Source organism: Ruditapes philippinarum, unplaced genomic scaffold (assembly GCF_026571515.1).
Source record: "Ruditapes philippinarum isolate M1 unplaced genomic scaffold, ASM2657151v2 ctg283_1_1_1_1, whole genome shotgun sequence".
Classification (NCBI taxonomy): Eukaryota; Metazoa; Mollusca; class Bivalvia; order Venerida; family Veneridae; genus Ruditapes; species Ruditapes philippinarum.
The window spans coordinates 134882-160201 of record NW_026855710.1 but is presented as its reverse complement, the minus strand read 5'-3'; the positions used below and the strand labels follow the sequence as shown (position 1 = coordinate 160201).

Below are 25320 nucleotides of genomic sequence, written 5' to 3'. Positions count from 1 at the left end.
ACAGCCATTTTTTTTTTGTTCTGTTCAATAAATTTAGGGGCACTCAACCACTAGATTAGGATAATGACCGAGGTGATGAGAAATTAATTCATCATGGCTGGACCAGCTTCGATTGTCGAATATTTTGCTGAACATGAAGCGTATAGATGTGGTTATTGTGGAAAGTCAGACACAAATTATTCACATGGTTAACATCTTCTTTTTTCATGAAATTACATATGTGTGTTTTTTTTAAAAACAACCGACAAAATGAAAGTGTGATCCTTAAAAGTGTGGTTTCCTTTTAATAATTTTCATGATTTTAGATATATAAAATACAAAGGGACCCGCACAGTGTTTGGATAGTGTAAAAAGTAATTCAAGAAGAAAAAAATATATTTTATATATAATATATAGACAAGGGGTTGAACTCGCTAAATCGGCAGAATGCCTCTAGTCCAGTATAAGTCCAAATTGCATTTTTTAAGTAAATCATAACCCCATATTAATTTATATCAATTTGCAGCTAAATGACATCACTATACATTGACAATAGCATTATTGTTCCCACTTAAACCGTTTTTGAACAACAAATCAATATTTCGGATGGAACATCATATTTTTACTAGGTCGACAACAAATCTCGACACTCGATTTTCTACGTGTGAATACGCAATTCTAAACCATGATATTGTATCAACCCATAATAAATCAATGACATGGTACAATGACATGGTTTAGAATTGCGTTTTTACACATAGAAAATCGAGTGTCGACGGTTGCACGGTTGTTGCGGTTGTACCTGGGCATGAAAAATACATTATTTTACAAGTAAGATTAGACCAATATTGTAAAAACAAAACATTATACATTCTATTCTTGTGTGGCATTATCATTACAACATAATGTGCAATATTACAAATATAAACTTTTTGTCTTTAGAGTGGACTTATTTAACCAGAATAAAATTTGATTTGGTGTAAATGTGGAAAAAAAACACACAAAAAAAACAAAACGATTTCCATGAATTGTGTTTATGCATTATAATGAAATAATTTCATAATAAATATTAACAACAAAACAATAATTCAGAGTTTTTTTTGAATAACTATAAACTTTGAAAGTCTCTTGAAGATTCAAAATATCAGCAATGCTATTGTGAGCATTGAATGACTAATCTATAAACATATTAATTGCGACACGCTTTTGGACTCCAACTTTTTCAGGGTTGGGAGTCCATGGACTCCATGTTTTAAAGTCCTAGTGAGAACCCTGCGCGGCCACATCTTTTTCTTTTCTTCCTATGTTGAAAATTCTGGTTGCTATGGCAACAAATAGACTGAAAATATGGCAAATTTTACACATAAACTGGATCCAGTGATAACGCAAAAAGTACTGGAAATATTTTTATGAAACTTGAAATATGGGTAGATGGCAGTCTGGAGATTATGCATGTCTTTTTCTTTTCTTCCTATGTTGAAAATTCTGGTTGCTATGGCAACACATAGACTGAAAATATGGCAAATTTTACACATAAACTGAATCCAGTGATAACTCAAAAAGTACTGGAAATATTTTTATGAAACTTGACTGTACTGTGTAAAATTTTCAGATCTCTAGCTTTAAAATTATAAAATCTGTATGGAAAAATGTTAAAAAAGTGTCCGTGGTTGGTGGTCGCCAACCGGTACGTGTAGTTCATGCTGTTATATTATAATCAAAAACAAAATCTATGCATTATTTTATGTTAGAAAATGAGGCACCATTTCATTGTTTATAGATCTAGCTCTCATAAACTAGTTTGTATGAAGTTCACTAACTTAAAATTTTGGCCATCAGAAACATAATTTAATTCTCTACAAACTTTATATGGACAGTAAAAATTGTAAAAATAGTATTTAAACTATTTTTTATCAGAAGAACATAAGTAACCTTCCTTTCAGAAAATTGTGACAGGAAATACGAAATTCTATTTATGTTATTAGTGTATAACCCCTGTTGGTGTCCGCCTAGTGAATTTTCGTATTCTTTGTTCTATAGTAAATCAGTCACATTTGAGGCTTAATTATGATTCTACTGTTCTTGATGAATTATATACTGTCTTCAACTTTAAACATCAACACTATCTAAGTTAAATGAGGCCCAAAATATAATATGTTAGCCATCTAATTTTTAACAAGAATGTCATGGAATAGCAGGCTTGGCAGAACACTGCAGTTAGGAACTTTTCTTTAAATGGGGGGGGGGGGATAAGAGAAGTTATTGTATATTGGAAATGAGTCCTTATATCGACCCCTGGTATTATATAGGAGACAATGATCTGCATGTAAAGATCATATTTTCTTGAAATTGTCAGTAAATACATGTATCAGTTCTTGTTTTAATTACAGGTATGTGGGCACATGCAATGACTGTCCAAGATTACCAAGATTTGTTGAATAGAGGATGGAGAAGGTGAGGTCTATTGTAGATAAAAGATTCATAAATTAAAATGTGCTTAAAGTAGAATATAACTATCAAAAATAAACTAGAGGAAGTGAAGAAAGAATACATTTGCAAGGACTTTAATAAAATTAATGTCGTAATATCTTATAGATTGAGTACAGAATGGTGAATTACTGCTTAGGTGTCATGTGTTGGGTGATGCCATGATCACGGACACCAGTCATTATATAAAGATATATGTTACAGTGTCTATTCTAGGATTCGAAAAACGGGGGATTTTTATCAAAAAGTAAGAATTTAATACTTTTGTTGATCTTTTTCATTCTTTCTCTATGTAAAATTTTCTCCCTACCACTGAATAAATAGGAAGGCATTCTCAAAAATATGAGTGAATCCCCCCATCCCCCCTCCTAGAGTAGATACTGATTTTATTGTTAACTCATGAAATGACATATATATTTTGAAATAGAGTGCTTATGTAATTATGTTTCATTGGACATAAATTATTATGCCCCCCTTCAAATAGGTGGGGGTAAACTGCTTTGCACTTGTTGGTCTGTCTGTCTGTCAGTTGATCCACACAGCTGCTGACATACTGACAAGGGGGACATACATTTTTACACATATTTCTTTGTTTTTATTTCAATTAACCCATTACACAATTTACACGCCTTTTAACGCCTTTTTAACCTCCCCCTTTTTTTTGTTGTCTCAAATGGTGAAAAAATGCCTTGTTTTTGTTTGAGAAATATTGTTAAAAAAGTGACCACTTTTTCGGCAAAAAAAAGTGCCCCTTAATGCTATGTTTATATAAAGCGCAAATGACCTTATGTCAAAGTGTTATTTCACTAGTGTAACATATTTCTAATAAATGGCTTTATAACACTCCTGTGCAGCAGTTTATGAGATAATAGATAATAACTGGAAATCAGCAAATGTGGGTTTTTATCAAAGCAAATCCATAGGTACAAAGAAACTTACTGTTAATGCTACACTACCTGTCACAATAGATTAGTCAACCTGTTGGGCCTATTTAAATTATTTTGTAAGCTGTAACTGTAAAAGTTTGTTTGTACCTATGGCTTAGCTGGGAACAACCCCAAATATTCTTAATTCCAGACAAGCATGTCTAGGTAGATATTCAGTTAGTTTTTGCTATTAATTTGGAATTTTATGGCCTGTGATAGCTGTCGGACTAGTGTTAACTCCTACCACTGCTGAAATATTATACAATTATTGACTAGTGAGCCATTGAATATGATGATCATATTCAATGGTTCACTAGTCAATAATTGTTTTATTATATGAATAGGCTAAGCAATTAAAAAAAATCACATAAGTACAACCTTATAATTATACATGTACAAATTTTGCCTCGTTGAAGCGCGGGAAAAAAGACGCACGTGCTAGGCGTGCAACGACTACGCGAACGCTGCGCATACAAAAATAATTCAAGTTGATACTCATCATTGCGGTGTAACCTTTAAGTATAATACTAAAGTATTGATATTTTAATCGAGAAATATGCCATAAAGAGCAAAAAGCAACAATTATTTTTTTAATTGACATGCGTAATTAACAGTCTACGGTGTATGATCATTGAATATGAGTCTCAATCTATTTTTAGACTGGGAAAATCCAATTCAGCCAGTGAATATGATACTTCACCCAGTAAATATGATAAAAAGTTCTGTTGACTACTGTTTGGACCAATGAGATTGCAGCTATATTTAGATCATATAATAAATTATATTCATATATATTGATTTGAGTATTTGAGTGAAACTAAAATAATTGTTTGAATGATTTTAACCAAAATGATATAATTTGCTTTTATTCTTTAGCATCATTAATAAAGCTTAGTCCATGCTCTGTATTGTAATTATGTTTTAAAATACGTTCAATGCATTAGGTAGACAAGTTGAAATATAGGCTGCTTGTTTAGGTTTGGATTTTCTATTAATTGTATTTTCATTTTCAGGAGTGGAAAATACTGTTACAAGCCCACCATGAACATACTGTGTTGTCCAATGTATACCATCAGATGTGAGGCATTAAAGTTTAAATTACGTAAATCTCATAAGAAAGTTTTGAAGAAAGTGAATAAATACCTCATAGAGGGAATCAAGCCTTCTGGTGACATAGCTGATGATGAAACAGAGGAAGTTGAGAAGCAGTCTAGTAAAAAACCTGTGAAATCTGAAAACCAGTCTACGAAAATACCCAGTAGTCATTGTAAAGCTAGAGAATGTACTGAAGAAAAAGCTGTTCCGGGATGTTCAAAAGATGTAAAATCTCCAAGAAAAGGTAAGAGCATATCGGTCTTTATTTTACTGCAGATTGCATATATACATCAAGAGTTGAGAATGTAATAATTGTGTATTGTGTTCAATACATTGTCCTTTATCAAGAAACTAGAACAATTTTCATACTAGAACTACAATAAGACTAGTCAATCAAAAAATAGTTTGGGAAATTATATCCGTCCGTATCTTTTACTTTTTTCACCCATAGTAGAAATTACTTTTTTTTAAATGGCATTAATTATATGTTTAAAACACAGGCTATAAACTATAGGCTTTATTTTTGCGTTTAGTTTGACCAGTTAATCAGATTAAGGTGACAACGGAGTCAATTATCACTGAAAATACCTAAAATGAGATTTTTTGCTTAGTATATTTATCAACCTTTCCCTGAAAACACATTCGTGAATTAATTTTGGAAGCAGGTTAGTCCAAAAAATGTGTTTTAAACGTTTTAAAACAGGGAACCCTTTTGACTATTTTTATCTGCTATCGCGTAACCTGTCAATTATCGATAACGCTCCCGGCCCCCCTGTTGAGGCATCAATGAGGAAATCGTAGTTCCATATATGCGTGAAATACCGGGGTCCATTTGGTCCATACTACTCGTAATTCATGTATCGTACAAATACCCGTACATCTTTTATGAAATATCGCTCTACCTTTTATTTAGCCTTTTTTATAAAATAAGAAATTGTCGGCCAATGTACGTAACATAATGTATGAAACATAAATAATTAAGCATAGCGACAAATCGCACGACCACGGGTTGATTAAAAATATAGTTGCTAAAATATCCATAATGTGTGAAAATAATTTGTCTGTCCCGTTAATCTGATAGATATTACATTGAGTTTATGGACTTTTGTACGGATTCAAGGGCTTGCTTTACATTCAACCTCGTTTTCTAACAATGTCAAGTATAACAACAACAAAAAACAGACAAACATTTTTTATGTGAACGCCTATATGACTTGTGTAAGGTCTCCCTGACAAATTTCTAAACCATTTTAGGTTGTCTCAGGATGATTATTTCTCTATGAATCAATAAAAAAAGATAATAAAATAAATATCAGTGAATGCTTTGAATAAATTGTTCGCTAGTAAATCACAGTACTAATAAACCTGGAGAAAGTTTGGAATTTATTTGTATATCCCAGTAGAAACTGGATCTCTATGCCGTGCATAGATGATTTTCATGATAATAGAAGTCAAGAAGGTCAGATCATAATGATCGAGTGATACCTTTTATTTCTATTAAAATATGTGAAGCATTTATATCAATTGGAGGAAAAAATATATAAAATCCCGTTCTTATTTGTACATCTACCATGGACTTTAAAATACTGTCAGAAGCTCAGTTTTTTTGTTATTTTAATTTATATTTTTACGGAATTTCATACACGAGTACACAGATAGAGTGACACTGGTATAATTATAATAATAATGCTGATGATAATAATAATAAACTTCAAATGTGAAACAATTAAATACCCCGCTAGCGGTGCACAAATACGTCCCATTTCCCCCCACGAGTGCCTCAAATTTTACCGAAAGTCACGTGACATGTGCAACCGATACCAGACAAACGGTAAATCACGTTAAGATGTGAAGAAATTTCTGTTATAAACTGATATTAATCAGCAACTTTTTAATTGTCAGATGTCACTGGGTCATAAAATGTTGTTAGTGTATGTTACCGCAACTTGTGACCCTCTCTGGTGCGATACTTGTGTATTATGTAATTATTTAGCGTGAAACGTAGGGGCGAGAGAGAACAGCCAATTTATGACACTTCGTTTGATGCGGATCGGACTAACTTTGAATCGGCATAACTTTTTTAATAATCAAGCAATTAACATGCGGTTTAAAGCACATGAAAGGGAATTCATTTACGGAGGAACCGTGTCAGGGATTTTTGTTTGCTCAATCAGCGACTTAATTATCTTTAATTACGTAATATGTTGGTGAAAAAAGTCGCATAAAAATGTTTGACGTTACGTAATATTTTTTTGAGAAAAAGATAGACAAAAATTTGAGACACGGTTCCCCAGATATTATAAGTATGTTTATTTTCCAAAAGTTTGATGACAAAAAAATAAAAAATGACTTTGATATGACGATTTAAAATTTTAGGATTTTTATAAAAAATCAATCATTTACAAAGACATTTTTTTCAAATATGTTATTTTTTATGATGATCAACGACATTTAATGCACCAAGATTAAATAAATAACAATTATTACTAAAATAAGTTGGTTTAAATGACATTTATGTGATTACCACGGAAAGTGTCTGTTGTCACCTTAATCAATATAAATTATTTCAAGGAATAGCCTAGGTTTTTCATTCACTTTATCTTAAAAAAAATGAGTGTTAGCAATAAACGCACAGCTGAGTTAGTTTAGCTAAATTAGAATATAATTTGAGCTGTGACATGACATATTCAACAAAGTGGTCAAATGACGCAATTGTAAAAACATGATATATGAAAGTTCACGCCATTGTTTTTAATGATACAATGCGCACTTTTCCAATCAGAACTGTGCAGTTTTTAAACAGTGTGAACTTCAGTTGTATGTAAGCAAAAAAAAAAAAATTCATAACTTCACTAAAATGATAAAACTGTTCACCACAATGATGACTGTTTTTTTCTGTATTCAAACAACACTTGAAAATTGTCCTTGCAATTAGAAAACACTTTCAGGGCTTACTCATTTAAAATAATTAAACAATAATAACATTTATTCTTTTGATTGTTATTTTATTTCCAGTGTCAAGATGTTTTCCAAGCATTTTGTCCATTTTAACATATGATAATTATGTATATAAAAATTGGAATAAACACTTTATTGTAAGTAGAACAAGGAAGATATCACATCACATGGATATCATTGTTTTATTTAACGGACGCTTGAATTTGTTGAAATCCAATCCTGCTTTATATAAAAATTAAGGGGCAAACAAAATTTCCTTGAAATTACATAATATGAGTAGCATGCCTCAAGATCCATACTTATTTTCATAAAAAAATTAGGAAAAAGTATTTTAAATTAAATATTGTGAAGTGTACAAAGTAAGTAATTTACAGACTGTATACAATCCACGTAAATTAATGTCCTAAAAATGTACTGTGCATATTTCTTGATTCAAAGACAACACCTGTGCTAAAATAATAAAACCGTACTGATAATTCTAAGCTGTAACCTTTTTTGTTTTTGTGCAGTAGTACACATAGCCGTTGAATGTCTGACACCATTTTCTTTACATGGGTCTGTTTCCCATGCCTTATATTTATCATGCATAAAAAATTGTTGTTGTTAATGTTTTAATGCCAATATGCCATGCATATATATGATCACACAACGACATAGTAGAACGTCATTATGTTAGGGTGTTTTTGTGCACATTCATTTCTTGAGTATGTGATGAAAGCCTGGCAATTTTGCATAATCTTTTTGCAAGGTTTCTTTTATGACTTAATTTTGAGTGATAGCCAGCTGCCATGCGCTGTAAATTCTTTAATGCATTAACCGATGGTGCATTGGCGTGGATGAAAAGCTGTAACATAATCTGAATTCTGTTATAAGTATGATAAGTATGATGCATTATGCTTTTCAAGACATGAGGTTGTAAATCTTTGTACAAAACAAACAACGAACAAACCTTTAATCAATTGAACATAAATAAATAAGATTTGTAGATGCTGGATTTGCAAATTATAAGAGACTATACAAGTATGTTGACTATATCTATACCTTCATTAGAAGAAAATTACAGTACAAATAATCATAATACCGCTGAAAAGAACAAACATGTTTCACATGTGAAACTATCCTAAAATTCATGTCGATCCTTATGTATCACTGTTAGTCTAGACTGGTATGTAGGAGCACATTTGTCTCACGAGGTGTGACCAATTTGCTTGTAAATATTTACTACAAATTTGAAATGAGACAGATGTGTTCGGCACACAATAGAAATAACATTCGAAGCACATGTGTCTCACATTCTTCCAAGGTAATACATGTAATAATATCTGTCAGTATACAGGTTCACCATTCTCACTACATGAACATTAGATAGCTTACAATTGATACCGCAGGGGTGCGGAATTACTATGCCCGACTTGCCCAACTCTGGACTTTTTGCCGACGGACAAGTAGATTTTCAATTAGCAGTTGTCTAAGTGAATTTCAAGCCAAGGAAAAAAGCTTGATGCCAATACTCTAACCGTGTTAAAAAGTACAATGTCAAATTTGACCACTTTGTTGGAAATGTCATGTCACGGCTCTTTTCAGTTTATGATTTTTGTTCTTTACAAACAGGTGAAGGTGCAGACCCAAGCAAACCACCTTGTAAGAAAGCTAAAGACAGGAGAAAAGAAAAGAAACTAGCTAAACTTGCTGCCAAAGGTGAATCAACTGAATCTGTTGCACAGGTAATTTTATATCAAATTTTAATATTTTTGTTTTTGTGCGAGTTTAAGTTTATTGGGGCGTCTGTGGCCGAGTGGTTAAGGTCGTTGACTTCAAACCACTTGCCCCTCACTGCTGTGGGTTCAAATCCCGACAGGGACTTTGGATTCTTTCATATGATTCTTACGGAACGTCCGTGGTTCTACTCGGGTGCCCGTTCGTGTCTGAAATAATGCACAGAAGGGCACCTGAGGTCTACCTCCACGAGTAAAGCTGGAACGTCGCGATATGACCTATACTGTGTCGATGTGACATAAAACCCAATTAAACAAACAAACATTTACACTTAAAGGATATAAAATCTTATATATGGTAAAATTATGTTGTTTCCATAATCTTGTAGTACTTTTTGAAAGAGTTGTAACTTGGAATGTCTCAATTGTTTAACATATATGAATATTGTACGTAAATTGAATATGTTACAGAATAAAAATAAAGGGTTTAGAAATCATTCCATGCATGCACCTGCAGCTCTTAATGAAATATACAAAGATATTTTCTTAATTAAGGTATTATGGAAGTAATTCATAGTGTTCATAATTCAAACAGTAATTTTGTTAGGTACTTTTGTTTTTGTTTGTTTATACTAACACTATACAGGTAATATGGGGATATTCCAGCTATACATACTTATGGAGCATTTTTTCAGGCACAAACCGGCACCTGATTAGAACCAGATATGTTTTATAAGCTAGCTGGATAGCTTCTTAACATAAAGATGAATCCAAAGTCCTTAGTGAGGGGCAGGAGAGAGGGGCAAGTGATTTGAAGTCATTGCTTTAAACCACTTGGTCATGGACGTCCCCAGATATTGTAAAAGGTTATTACATATTTTAAATAGGGGTAAATGTGCATCTCACTATCAGACTTACTGAATTGTTTCATGCACTCACTCAATCAGTAAATATGGACTGATTCATAACTTCTGTTGCAGGATAAGGTTGAACAAGTAGAAAATAAATGTGAAGGGAAAACATTAGAGGAATATTTAGCAGAACCAAGTAAAGCCACATCTAGTGCTCATAAATTAGAGGTAGGTTGGAATATTTTCAACATTTTTTGTAGTGACTGAATTGATGTTAATCATTAAATTATTATAGACCCACAAACAAAGTTAAGATGGGTATACAGGATACAGCCTGTCCATCTATGGGTCGGTTCCTGACGTTAACTAGAGTTAGAATGAGTTATTGTAATCAAAATTGGTGTATAGCAACCTGGTTTGGAATGCCTTTGGACCCCCAGGTGTCAAGGGCACTGTTACTAAAATAGAAAAATAGTTCCCGGACAATAAGTAGAGTTAGAAGGAGATATTGTAATCAAATTTGGTATAAAACAAGCTTATTAGACCCTTGTTAGGACTGTTTTTGAATCCCCTTGGGTCAAGGTCACTGTTACTAAAAATGGTTTACGGACAATAACTGGAGTTAGGAATGAAATATTATAATCAAACTGTGTATGTAGCAAGATTATATGAAGACCTTAGTTGGTATAGCTTTTGGATCCCCTGACTTCACTGATACTAAAAATAGAATCAGAGAATAACTAAAGTTAGGAATGAGATATCGTAATCAAACTGTGTATATAGCAAGATTATTTGAAGACCTCGCTTGGTATTGTTGTTGGACTTCCTAGGTTCAAGGTCAATATCACTGTTAATAAAAACAAATAATGGATTGTAATTTTTTTTTTTTCACATAAATGTTACATTATCATATTCAGGTTTAATTCAAATTTGACTATTTTTTTCTACATGTTTATCTCACTTTTTCTACTTTCTGTTTTACAAAGATAATAGATGATTATACTCTTTAACAAGGCAGTTAATTGTAATTATTTTTGATACAAAGATTAAACATCAAAATAACGTTCAAAGTTTGCTTCAGACAACTTATTTTTCAAAAAGTCAAGGTGGCATATGAATCACCTTTAGTGATAAGTCTAGTTTCTTGTTGAACTGATGGTTCATATGTAATCATTGGAATGTTTGAGTCTTTTTATCAGCATACAAGATAACCATGTATTTTTTAAAAAAAAATTGATTACAGACAGATAAAACAAAAGTTTTTTTCCTTGTATTATACTGTAATTTACTGATAGGTAGTTAAAGCTGGTGAAATTTAAAGCTTCTTTCAGGTGTTGATTCTGTATAGATTGGCTAAGGAAGTAATTAATACACCTATAGGAAACATAGTTTCTACAGTTCTGTAACAATAACAAAATTGTGGAATTTTAAGTTGGAAAAGTATTTTTTCTTATTTCATTTTACTTTCTGATAATATACGTGGGTTGTCCCAATATTATGTGACAAGATTGTTTCAAAGCTAGATAAAACAGGTACGAATTTGATATTTTAATATGTTATAAACCCATATAATGTAAACATTTTCACAAATTTTCAAAGAAAAATATCAACAAACAACAAAAATATGCCATAAACATCATGGCAACTAACTGAATCGCTGCGCACGTCCAACGTCATAAACGGCGTTAAATCTATATAAGGCGCCTTTCTCAAATACTCTTAATGGCTTTCAACGCAATAATGGTACCGATAAATCGTCAATTTCTGACTTAAATCATGTGGTTGTTAATGTCTGTTGAATGTTTGGATGGCATACATTAATTTTTTCGATACGCAAACTTCCGTTCTCGTTACACCTGTTTTTAGCTGTAGGAAATAGTCTTCCTATCCGTGTTTTCCTTATTTCGCTTTTTGTACCGCAAAACACTGGTTCCGTTCATGCCTTTTGTACACAAGTGCTCAGGATATGTTGCTAAACTGTTCTATTAGGTATATTTGTTGAAAATCTTAACATGTGTCATCTAGAAATAGTCATGAAACCCGAGTGACATGTTCACTGCGCCGCAAATTCTTCGAACGTCGCCATTTTAACTTTCCTATTTTCTATGACAAATGTACATTTATCCGTAACTTGTTAGTTTCTTAAGTTATTGAACTAAAATTTTCTGAGTAGATGTAAACATAGCAGCAGAGGAAGTCAATGTGACATTGTGCAGACACATCATCAGATATTTGAAATATACGTAATTAACTTCAGCCTATTCATAACAAAATGTAAATTATTTGACGTGCGCCGGCAACTCAAACCAATGTCGTTAATACTGAAAATTTCTAAGTAACTAGAGTATTTTTTTTGTAAATGATTTGTTGTAATGTTAGATAATAAACTTAACGGTTATATGTGTGAATTATTTTCTATTGGCATTAAAAATGAACCGGCTATAAAAGAGCTAGGTTCACTAACCACCGAAAATGGCCCAACCTCAGAAATAGATGAAAAACATTTTAATTAGAGGTTCAATATATCTAGTTGATGAAAGAAACATTTTTTAACAAAAATTCTTAACGATGACGTCGAAATTTTCTCTTAATCATTAACGCCCGTTAATCCAGTTAATATCAGAATCAAACGATTATTGATCTCGCAAAATAAAATTAACGTCTACTATATTTAATGTTTATTTTCCCTTTAAGAATAATCCTTACCCAACTAATTAGCTTTTATGAAATTAACTGTATTAATTAAATGTTTTCCAAGAATAAAGCATTTTTTAATGAGTTAACCAATTTTCGGATATACAAAATTCGGACAATATTATTTCTTGAAAAATATAAGTTTTGCGCTTTTAAAATTTGAATATGAATTGAATGACCATTAGATTTACAAAATTACTTAAGAAGAATTGATAACGAAATAAATAAAACTAGTTGCAGGAATAGTCAATAAGTATAATATTCATAAATATCACATATTTAACATAATAAATATAAACATAATGAATAAAACAAAATGATTTGGTTATGATGCTTGCAAAGTAAAATACAAACATAGCGTAAATAACAGAATGATTAATGTGAACATTGCTTTTTAAATAAAGGGTAAGAAAATAAAATCGATATTTAAATGAGCCGTGTCACGACAAAACCAACAAAATGGGTTTGTAACCAGCATGGATCCAGACCAGCATGCGCATCCGCGCAGTCTTATCAGGGTCCATGCTGTTCGCTATTAGTTTCTCTACTTGTGATAGGGTTGGTAAGCGAACAGCATGGATCCTGATCAGACTGCGCGGATGCGCAGGCTGGTCTGGATCCATGCTGGTCGCAAAGCCCATTATGTTGGTTTTGTCGTGACACGGCTCAAATATTTGTTCTTGAATCTGAACAATCAACAAGCTACAAAAATATATGACAACTTTTTAAAGAAAATTTATATGATCTCGCTTGAAACTTAACCACAAGCAATTGATTTAGATATATTGAACAAATATGTGAAAAAGTCAACAGTTGTTATTCAGCATCATAACACCATAAAGATAGAATGTCGGTATCAGTTCTTACACCATGTTTTTATCTCTGTGTAAATAAATAATGTAATAATATTGCTTGATATTTACTTTAAAAAAACGAAAAAGTTAATAAAAATGAAAGTTGTATCAGCATTGTTTTATGGTAATGAGGTAAACAACGTCGCACGATATATCAGTCTGTATCACTGCCAGATGATTCGTCAATTGCCACGTCGATTTTAAATTCAGCGGCGTCTGAAAGGTGTACACCCCAATCACGGACACCATAACTTTCTCTCCCGCTATGACGCCCGTTGGACAGATACCACACTATGGCAGCAATATGGGCACACATCCCAACTACTCTTGAGCCGCACCTGCAAGTGCAATACCATCCATCTACTGCCTCGTTTTCAACTTGAATCCAAAGCATATATCTTTTTGATGAAGAGTGTCTGCTTTGCATCTTGACACAAAGTAGTTTTGGATCATCTATGTTGACTGTAGAAATAAATGTTTAAATATCAATTGTTCAGGTTTTGATGGGATTTTACTAGATTCTTTATAACACTGCACGTTTGTAACGTCGCTTTTCATTGACTACTCATGACGTTTAAATAGTTTTATATACGCGGCTGCTGAAGATTTATAAAGACATCTCGCTTTATTCCTCTAAAAATGATGCTTGCTGTATTATAAATTCGATGTTAATATTACTTACAAGGTATACGGCCTATATAATTGGTTGTTTGCAATATAACCATCGCCTAGCGGCTCGGGTTATATTTACACACAACCGTTTATATAGGGCCATATAACCTGTCAAAATCTTTATAACTAATATATATATGAAAAGTGAGTTGAGAAATGAGCACCAAAATAATAATTTTTAAACTAGATAACTAACAAAGCATACTTTTAAGAAGTCATTTGTAAACAGGTATATGAAGTAAAAATAGGATACACAGAAGATAGGACATTACCGTGTATAATACATTTAATTTATAAAAGAAGACTAACCTTCCTACCATTTTGCTGATATGGACATATATATTTAAATGTATACATTATGTGACTTTTTACCTTTAATGTCGAACTCTCCGTCTAAATGTTCTTGAATGTATGATGGTGACAGACTCAATTGATAAACTCCCAGTGTCAGCTCACTCAGTTGTTCACTGTTTAGAACTGGGAAATATATGTCTTCTTCATCGACATTCTTCCACACTTTCTGTTTTCTATCTAAACCTGTCTTCTCTACTTTTTTCTGAAGCTCATTTTCCTTTTCTAACAATCTTACCATTTTTGCTGCCATAGCAACATCACTCTCTGACTGGTCAGTGCTACTGAGTGGGGGAAAGTATTTGTTCGAGATGGAACAAACAATGCGTACAAAGTCACCAATGAATGGTATTTGGCTATTTGGCATCACATTGTCTAAGTACTTGAAACGCTTGATCCGCGCGTTTGCTGACTCAACAACCCACCTTATCTGAAAATAGACAAAACAAATGAAAAAGGTCATACACCTTAATAAATTAAAATTAGATTAATTTATACTTTGCATTTTAACATAATGAAGCCATTGTAAATTATCCTAAATATTGATAGATTAATTCACTGTTTAATTAATTCACGGTTAATATAAAATAACAGTTATTTTATGAATATCGATTGCAATAGAAAAAAAGAAACATATCACATTTTAATACTACTCAGTGTAATTTCGTGGATAAATTGCATTAATATTTACCAGTTTTGAAAACAATATTCAAACTCAAATTTCATTTTCATCCATATACAGTTAAACTTGTGTTAAAAATTAACGTCAAATAAAGACCACCCTGAAAATAAAGGCTTTTACGACCTCTACCGGTTAAAAAAGCTGAGTCGCTCTCTGGATAGTTTTTGTTCACATGTTTGAATGTATACATTTACATTTCGAAATATATTACATATTTCAGGAATATTTTTATAATAGTATGTACATAATTCATTTGTATTTAAAAGTGTTTAATAGTCAATAACTTACATTAGTGACTAAACGACTTTTGATTGCCTCATCAGATTGAAGCTGCTTCTGTCCCTTTGTCATTAATGCTGGCATCTTTGCATGTATGCCTAAGTCTTCCAGTAGCTCTAGAGAGTCCCTGAACCCGCGATCCACTACCAGCATATCTCCTTCTTTAAGGAAATCCTTCATATCATCTATGTTTAACTTGAGGATGTGGTTAAGGATGGTTGCATGAGCAAGGTAGGGACCAATTATATTCACGAAATGTCCAGTGGTTACTGGTTATAACAATGACCATTGGCTTTACGAGAGGTCGATCTTTGTGAAGACTGTATGTTCTTCTTTGAAACTTGTAATTGTTTGATCTATTGATATAAATGTATGTGCCATCAAGAACCAAAACAATGTTATCAGAAGAAGAACAAAATAGGGATTTAGCTAACTGTCTTGTATGGTTGCATAGTATTGATTCCCTTGTCACACTCTCAAATCCATGGTAGAGCGGCACGAAACTTCTCATCAGGGCCTCTCTTACAGTGGCAATGGTTAGTCTAACACTTGACTTTGAAAGGCTGAAGATAGTTGAAAGAAGCCTGTTAGAAAGGCCTGACTCAAACTTAAGGAGAAACAGTCCAGCAGTTGTTCTAGGTGATCGTGACGGTGTTGATTTTATCTTATCATTGATGTGGGAGAAGAGATCATTAAATTGTGGTTTTGAAAGTCCTGTAAGTGAAGAGTAGTCTGCTTCTTGAAGAGTGTCAAAGTTCAGAGAAGAATTCTGTTGAATGCATAAAGATCGCATATTCTGAAGGAGATTAGAAATAGATGACCTGTTCAGATATGAAGATGCGTTGAGGTGATCAATGCCTTCCACAGAATCTATCTTTAGCGTTTTATCTGAAACGTGTAATGGACAACATCTTGCATCTGAATGAACTATGATATTGTGCTGTAGAAATGATTGTGGTCGACACTCTGAACCCAGGCGAACAAGTTTTGGACCAGCTTTTTTACAGACAAAACATCTTGAATGGCTCCTGCTTGTTGATGGGATTTTAAGAACTACCTAAAATAGTAAATTATTTCTATATTTACCTTTAGCCTGCTGTCTGCAACATAATCTACCCATGTGATCAGTGCAGACCAAGATCAACCGGCACATCCATGTCGCCTGATCATGGTCTGCACTGTTCGCTATTCATTCAGAAAATATTTTATTTTTTCCCCAAAAATGATCAATGGTTTTGTCCAGATTTAAAAATGGACAAGTTCATTTGAAATGTTTAGCGTGGTAAGGGTTAATCGCCAATTCAACAAAACCACCAAGATCTATCATAAATGAAAGTTTACATATTTAATGAAGTTACAATTTAAGAACACAAATTGTCCCAAACTTTCTGTCATTTGTTTAAAATTACTTTTACGTACATCATGTTTAATATTTAAATAATGCTTTTTCATTTGTAAAAAAATCATATAGGTTGATTTATTGTTATCTAATGTTTACAAAATTATAATGCAATTTATTACAAAAATAAACTTACCGATGGAGGACTGATAAGCTGACTTGTTGATGGCTGTGGCACACTGACTGTATCTTTAATTTTCTTCTGCCTACTCCGGTAAAGTTTTGTCCGGCATGAAGGGCATATCACGTCATCATCACAGGGAAGAACAGATAGAATCTTTCTTAGTAACTTTTTTGCTTTGTCAGGAATAGGACGTCTTCCAGAGGGTTTTATTCTTTTTTTACACACAACGCATTAATAATGTTTAACCATCCTGAAAAAAAAAAACAATTATTCAAGTCTTGTAGATTTTGAAAAGATTTTTATACTTGAATATATTATACCATATAATTTAAAACATTTCTATAATATATATATCTTATAAAAAAAAAATTTGTTTCAAAAAAAAAAAAAAAAGTAGGTTGTTGGATTCGAACCCCGATCTCCTGCATGTGAATCCACCGCTTCTTCCTCTCTCCCACGGCTGCTTTCACTCTAGAGCGGAACAGTTTTATGTCTATAACATTAATCGAGTAAGAAATTTTTAATGCAGACGACCACAATTTAAAACATTCACATAATTTAATCGATGGACGATGGAATTTTACAATTTACATATGTATACAATTTCTGATTTTTACTATAGCTGTTTCTAAATATACACTCTACTAAAGGACGATTCTAGGCTAAAATTCACCGTCGTTGATGATATTTCCATTCGACTTGTTTTGTCAGTCATCATTCGGCATACGATTTTTTATTATTCAAAGGTAGTCTAGATCTAAATTAAGTAAAATAAAGTAATAATAAATCAGTAGTGTTTTCTTGTAAGAGCATGTGACATAATTCCTTTTACAGGGAAACAAATACCTGAAAAAATCGGTTTATTGCTGTCTCTATGTCATGTTGTTTACATTACCAGCGCTGTGTTTCGTACCCACTGCAATTCGTTCCAAAACATCGCGTTAATAAATTATAATCGTTTGTTGTTTTTTTTGTGATTCCAAAGGTTCGCATTCACTTTGAAATATCTCCTTTAAATTTTTTCTTATACAATTTGCTTATCAATAACGTTATTTGTTACGAAAATCATAGGTAATATTGGTTTTTAAATCGATATGTGGCCTTTGATAAATAACAAAGGGTCTCACACTTTCTCATTTTATAATATGAGCGCACGCGTGTTCCACAAAATAACTATTATTTATTTAAAGATAATTGAATAACAAATCGATTTAAGCTGGAATAAAGGTGGAACAAACGTGCGCTCATACTGGGACACTGAAAAATTCCCTATCATAGCACTTAAATATTGCCATTTTGGCAAGAACAGGGTTCAAACAAAAATCATAAAAATCACTTTATACGATGATTTTTATGGAAGAAAATCAATTTCTGTATTTAATTGATGATGTTGATTAAAAACAAAACACAAAATACAGTTTTTCTGTAGTTTTTATTTTCCGTCAGTTTTGGGCCATTTTCGGTGGTTAGTGAACCTAGCTCTTTGTCATGGACTTTTGGGACAACCCTCGTATTATCTGGTGGAAAAAATGTTGAATTTAATGGTAAATTTTCTTTTAATTTCTATGCATCATTTGGCAAATTTTATACTTTTGTGTTTTTTATTTGTATTTCCTTTAAAGGAACAATGTATATTATATTGATATCTCATTTACACAATGAGATCATATATCAATGAGTCAATACCAAGCTATTTTATATGTTTCATCATACTCAAACCTACAGTCTGAACTTTGAACTTGTAAAATTCTGTATCAATCACATATTTTTGTCAATATACAAGTCAACTGTCTTTCACTTTTCTAAAAATCAACTATGAGTGTGTGAACTTTACTTATATTAGAATAATATCATTTTTAGTTTGGGTTTTTGATATGATTACAGATTTGTTTGGTAAGGTCTTCTCCTAAAAGTCAACAGTTTGAGGACAGTCTGAAAGAGACCCACAAAGTTTATGTTAGATATCAAATGGCAATACACGGAGACCCTGAAGACAAACCTAACATGCGTCAGTTTACAAGATTTCTAATTGATTCACCATTAGAGGTACTTGATTTTAATATTTATATTCCTTACTTCACAGATAAAGTTACTACGCAGTTACCCGAAGTGTGAGGAGTTTAAGACTAGTTATGACGAATCATACAAGGTGTATAAGAAATATCAGATGGCAATACATAAAGACAAAGAAGATGATTGTTCTAAGTCTTCCTATGATGATTTTCTTGTTCACTCACCATTAGAGGTACACAGTCATTTTCTTGCTTCACTCTCTGGCTTAGTTTATACAGATTTATTTTAGTGTGATTGTGATGGAAGTTTTCATAAGCTTATTAAAACACTCTCGAATCATTTCCTGGTCCCAGCCAGGATTGAGCAATGAGTGTAAAGTGCTCATAGAAACAACAGCTCGACCCTGACAGGGTTTGAATCCACACCGCTAGCAATCTTTCAATTATTAGTCTGAAACGTTCACCAACCCCCCACTCCATTTTTTTGAAAAAAACCAAAAATTTCTCTTTTTTTCATTACGGGGGGGAAAGTTTTTCAGAAATTTTTTCTGTTTCCTTGCTGGTTTGAGGTCTTGGCAATTTTCTTGTTTCACTCACTGGTTTGAGGTACCTAGTATTTTTTCAGTTATACTCACTGGTTTGAGGTATTCAGCAATTTTTCTATTTCACTCACTAGTTTGAGGAATTTGCCAATTTTTCTGTTTCACTCACTTGTTTTAGACTGGGAATCAAGGTTGAGTTTATTTTTGATTATTGTGTGTAGGAGCTATTATTGAATTCTTATGTAAACTTGATAATATAATAAGGGTTTTGTATTTTCAGTCTACTCACCCTGGAGGAAGTTTACCAGAGGGTTATGGGGCATTCCCCATTTAATATATACGGGGTGGGAAAAATAATTTGTTTGGGGGTGATAATTTTACTTTCCAGCTGGGATCTCTAAAAACCTTTATATGATCCTTTATTAAACCGTTTTTATTCATTAGGCACATATTCTGCTCTAGTGTAAGTACCATAAAACGATTCACAATGTACATAATCTGCTCTTGTGTATGTAGTGTAAAACTTCTGGCAATGTACATATTCTGCTATAGTGTAAGCACAATAAAACTATTCACAATGTACATATTCTGCTGTTGTAGTGTATGTACCATAGAACTATTCACAATGTACATAATATGCAGTTGTAGTGAAAAACTCAAGGCAATGTACATATTCTGTTGTTGTATGGTAATATCAGAACTTTTCACAATGTACATATTCTGCTCTAGTGTAAGTATTTTAAAACTTAGCTTAAGTGTAAGTATTGTAAAATTTAGTTCATAATGTATATATTTGTCTCTAGTGTAAGTCAAAGTTAAATCTTTTTAAGCTTCAGGAAATCACTAATTATCTCATGTCTAAACCGCCTCATACAGACAGAGCATTTTGGAAAAAAATGTTTCAACACCACAATTAGGTTGTTAATGAATTTTATGATCATAATGATTATTATGATTTCTTGTGTTTGCTAGTATATTACTAAGTTGAAATGGCAGTGTGACACCTGCTTACTTTCTGTATGATATTATGTTAGTAATGACATATATTATGTGAAATATATACCATATGCTGTCCTTTATCATAAAGTATTATTTATAGTTAAATCTATATAAACTGTCATGAATTTTGTGTTATATGTTCCAGAGAATGTTTACAATGATAAAATTACATTTTTATGCCCCCGCCATGTAATGGCCGGGGCATATAGTGTTACCCTGTTCCGTCATTCCGTCCTTCCGTCCTTCTGTCATTCCGTCATCATCAGTTTCCGTTCAATATCTTAAGAACGGTTGCACACATTCAACTCAAATTTGACATATGGATATGTCATGAGAAAATACAGGTCAAGTTCGAATTTGGTCATGGTTCGAAGATTTTTGGCAGAGTTATGCCCCTTTTACTTTGAAAATAATATGAAATTTCAGTTTCCGTTCATTATCTCCCCAAGGGTACAACACATTCAACTCAAACTTGATATATGGATATGTCATGAGAAAATACAGGTCAAGTTCGAATTTGGTCATGGTTCGATGATTTTTGGCAGAGTTATGCCCCTTTTACTTTGAAAATAATATGAAATTTTCAGTTTCCGTTCATTATCTCCCCAACGGTACAACACATTCACCTCAAGTTTGAATTTGGTCATGGTTTGATGATTTCTTGCAAAGTTAAGCCCCTTTTACTTTGAAAATAATATGAAATTGTCAGTTTCCGTTCATTATCTCCCCAAAGGTACAACACATTCAACTCAAACTTGACATATGGATGCGTCAAAGGAATGCGCAGGTCAAGTTCAAATTTGGTCATGGTTCAATGATTTTTGGCAGAGTTATGCCCCTTTCACTTTGAAAGTAATATGAAATTTTCAGTTTCCGTTCATTATCTCCCCAATGGTACACACATTCAGCTCAAATTTGACATATGGATATGTTTTTGGAATGCCCAGGCCAAGTTCGAATTTGGTCAAGGTTCAATGATTTTTGGCAGAGTTATGCCCCTTTCACTTTGAAAATAATATGAAATTTTCAGTTTCTGTTCATTATCTACCCAACAGTGTTACATATTCAACTTAAATTTGACATATGGATATGTCAAAGGAATAGGCAGGTCAAGTTGGAATTTGGTCATGGTTTGATGATTTTTTGGCAGAGTTATGTCCCTTCAACTTTGAAAATAATATAGATACATCTTAGGAATAAGCAGTTTAAGTTTGAATTTGGTCATGGTTCAATGATTTTAGACAAACTTATCTTTCCTGAATGTTGGAAAAATTTTGAACTTTCAATTTCAGCACTCATACTTTTAACCATTATTTTGGCTACAAATATGCAATATGCTATTTTTAAAAGGTTAAGACTGAATAATTTCAGTGCCTTGAACATTGTATGAAAACGGTTTGTGTTAACATGGAAAAGTTTTAAGGGCTTTGAACTTAAAATGAAAAAAATAATTAATGCACCATCTGAAATTTTGGCTGCATGCGGGGGCATCCGTGGCATGATGACACATTTCTAGTTTTGTATCAGCATAAACACTAAATTCCTGTAGTTTATGTGTTATAATTATATGAAACTTTTACAACCATGTATGATAATTAGCTGTTGTGTAGATATATTATACAAGCTTGTTTTTGTTATTTCAGTGAAATGGCATTAGTTAGAGAACTTCATAAACATTCAGCAGAGATGATATATTATTACATGGGTTACTATATACATTCCTGTCCTAAAATGAAATACAAGGTAAATATTTACTATCTTATCAGATAACATTAAAGGAGCTTCATTGAGCTTCTAATGCCTAAATACGTAAAATTTGAAAATCTTGCATAGTCTTTCTTTCAGGGTTGTTATAGCTGCATTTTTTTTCAGCCTTGACTCTCTAATTCAGTCAGTGCGTTTCCAATGACGCAGGAATTTATTCTTCATAAATTCACAGTAAATCTCAAATTATGCCAATTTCAAGTCCTCTGCAAACTATTTTACAAATCCTCGAATTAAAGTTGTAAAAAGGCTGAATTATTTCATACTTGTTAATAGTAAGTCATTTTACACTGCTCAGAATGTTGTTAGATATGATTTTGGTAGTGCATTTAGAGAAAAATTTAATAGGAATTCAGTAACAGAATATCAGTGGTTCTACAAAAAATTGCAATGGCCTTCAGACTGCTTCTCAACTTGTAGGTACTTGAAAAGTTGTTGGAGCACTTGACTGCTATAAATTATTATAATTACAGGGTCAATACCAACCATCTTATTTACTGTGCCCTGAGACATATACCTGGCATCCTGTAGAGAAATGTCAAGCTATGCTGGACCAGAAAACATACTGCAGGTTTGAGGAGGACACTAAAAAAGGTAATTTTCAGCACCAAGAAATACCCCGAAACCATTATTATATCATGAAGCATTAATTTTTGCTGATTGCAGTCGTCATGCCTGCAATAAAAAGAAGAGCAAGACAAGCTGGTTTATCACTGAACTGTTCTTTGTCTTCTTTGTTGCTCTACCATCTTATTGTATCCTTACTCTGCTTCAAACAATAATGAATAAATCCAATATTCAGCATGTTAACAGCTACTAGATTATCTGTGGTTCTGGGCAATTGTGAACCAGTGAGATAATGGCCAAAATTCAATACTTACTTGGTATAATTGTACTGTAAACAGGGAAGACGTAATAACTGCTTAAGAATGTAATAAACATACTCAAAACAAGTGAACTGAGAACCTATTTTGAAGATTTTAAACTTGGTAAAAACATGTTGCAAACTTATACATAAATTTAAATGTTGATTTATTGTATTAAGACAAAATAGCAACATACTAAGAACATAATGCAACCTTGTTTCATCTGTCTGTGAAGTTGACAAACAAGCTTCAAATGGAAAAATCAGTGTAAACTCTTTCTGTCATATGTTTCAGGACCTCATCTTGTGATTGCATGTCCCTTATAATATGCAGCAATTGTATTCTAAATATGTTCATCTTGTTTTAAGTATGTTGGCTCTTGGTCTTAGTGGAGAATGTGATGTCCTCCAAAAGTTTTAGTAGACTCAAAGATCTGCAGCAGCATTCCTCATCAAACTGGTTCGTGTCCGTCCATGAAGTTCTAAAATGGACTGTAAAAGTCAACTGTTTGGCCACATATTATAGATTGTATTTGGAAAACTTACTTGTTGTTGACTGGGGTATAAGCTTTTCTAAATTTCATATAAATAATAGTGACAAGGATCAATATTTCAGTAAAGACTAGTCACTGCTTGAGTTTATAACTGTATTTGAGCCGCGCCATGACAAAACCAACATTGTGTTTGCGACCAGCATGGATCCAGATCAGCCTGCGCATCCGTGCAGTCTGATCAGGATCCATGCTGTTCAACAAGTAGAGAAACTGATAGCGAACAGCATGGATCCTGATCAAACTGAGTGGATGCGCAGGCTGGTCTGGATCCATGCTGGTCGCAAACCCATTATGTCGGTTTTGTCATGACACGGCTCATATGGTTAATTACAGGTGACGAAGATGGGGAACCAGACTTGGAGACATTGTTGGTGTTGTATCAGCGTACAGCAATGCCATACACCATCTACCAGCAGCTGAGTAAAGGGAAGAATGATGACCTAGAGGAGGTTAAGGAGTACGCTGGTTACGTCGGCAGGAAATTAGCATCCAGGCTATTGCTGTTCCGAAAATGAAGGCAACCTTATATTAGTTGTGTTTAATTATCTGTGATAGTTTTGCAATGATCTTTGAAATTCAGAAAGCATGTGATACTGTATAATATATTGACTACTGACACTTAAGTTAGCTAATTAGCTCATTTATTTAATTTAAGATTAATATCAGTTTCTTTGTTTTGATTATTATCATTGACAGTTCAGTTTTGGTTTAAGATATCTGACATGATTTGTCATGATGTTGAGCCAAACAGTATCTGAACAATATGTATTTATTAAACTCTTAACCTGCTGTATGTCTAAAATGGACTTGTTCAGGGTCCATGTTTGGAATGTGTGATTACCAATTTTGGTGATATCAAAATGAAAATTATCAAAAGGAAAATTAGAAGTTGGTCCAGATATAGTATAGAGCCTTGTCAGACTGAATGGATGTGCAGACTGGCCTGATTGTAGGCTACCTCTAGCAGGATTATATATAATATTTATATTATAATCACAATGTCACAGACTTCTCTTAAGGGTAGAAAAGTGTAGTAAGCAAATAAGACATACATGTATACCGGTGCCTCATATTTCCTTGGTACTTCAGTGTTAAACAAACACAACAAAAGTTAGAAGAATAATGTGCTGGAAATAACAATGAATATGATAATAATATTCATTTTTGTTTAACATGGAAATAAGAGGCATTGGTATATATATATATATTTATAAACCAATGTTTGTTTTTCACTGTTTTAATAATGTTGTGTATTTATTAACGCTCAGATTACAGTCAATGGCTGTTTAATACTGAGTAGTGATACACACCTATACTGTTACATGTAATAGTTTAAATTAGATAACTAAGAAATTCTATGTTATATGAATGTTTGATTTTATTGATTTAATTTATTATTCAAGTTATTGTTCTTTCTAAAGTAAATTTTATTAACCAGGTTTTCAATTTTGAATATCCTGGTTATTTGATTGTTTGTTATTTATTTGTGTTCAGTTTAGTGTTTGTTAACATTCATGG

At 32.7% G+C, this 25320-nt stretch overlaps 2 protein-coding genes across 2 annotated transcripts; one reads left to right on the top strand and one right to left on the bottom strand.

Annotated features, from left to right (window-relative positions):
• Window positions 1-31: 31 nt before the first annotated feature.
• On the top strand, window positions 32-25320 carry LOC132744151 (arginyl-tRNA--protein transferase 1-like). The gene is made up of 11 exons (XM_060732769.1): window positions 32-187; window positions 2370-2433; window positions 4406-4731; window positions 9057-9169; window positions 10141-10239; window positions 18951-19112; window positions 19150-19311; window positions 20055-20083; window positions 22263-22362; window positions 22857-22977; window positions 24136-25320. The coding sequence occupies exons 1-11, from the start codon at window positions 94-96 to the stop codon at window positions 24315-24317; spliced, it is 1452 nt and encodes a 483-aa protein (XP_060588752.1). The 5' UTR covers window positions 32-93; the 3' UTR covers window positions 24318-25320.
• Window positions 12457-15025, bottom strand: LOC132744157 (uncharacterized). Its single transcript, XM_060732776.1, has 2 exons — window positions 14604-15025; window positions 12457-14021 (listed from the first exon to the last, which is right to left on the bottom strand). Exons 1-2 carry the CDS (start codon window positions 14947-14949, stop codon window positions 13714-13716), a joined length of 654 nt encoding a protein of 217 aa, XP_060588759.1. The 5' UTR covers window positions 14950-15025; the 3' UTR covers window positions 12457-13713.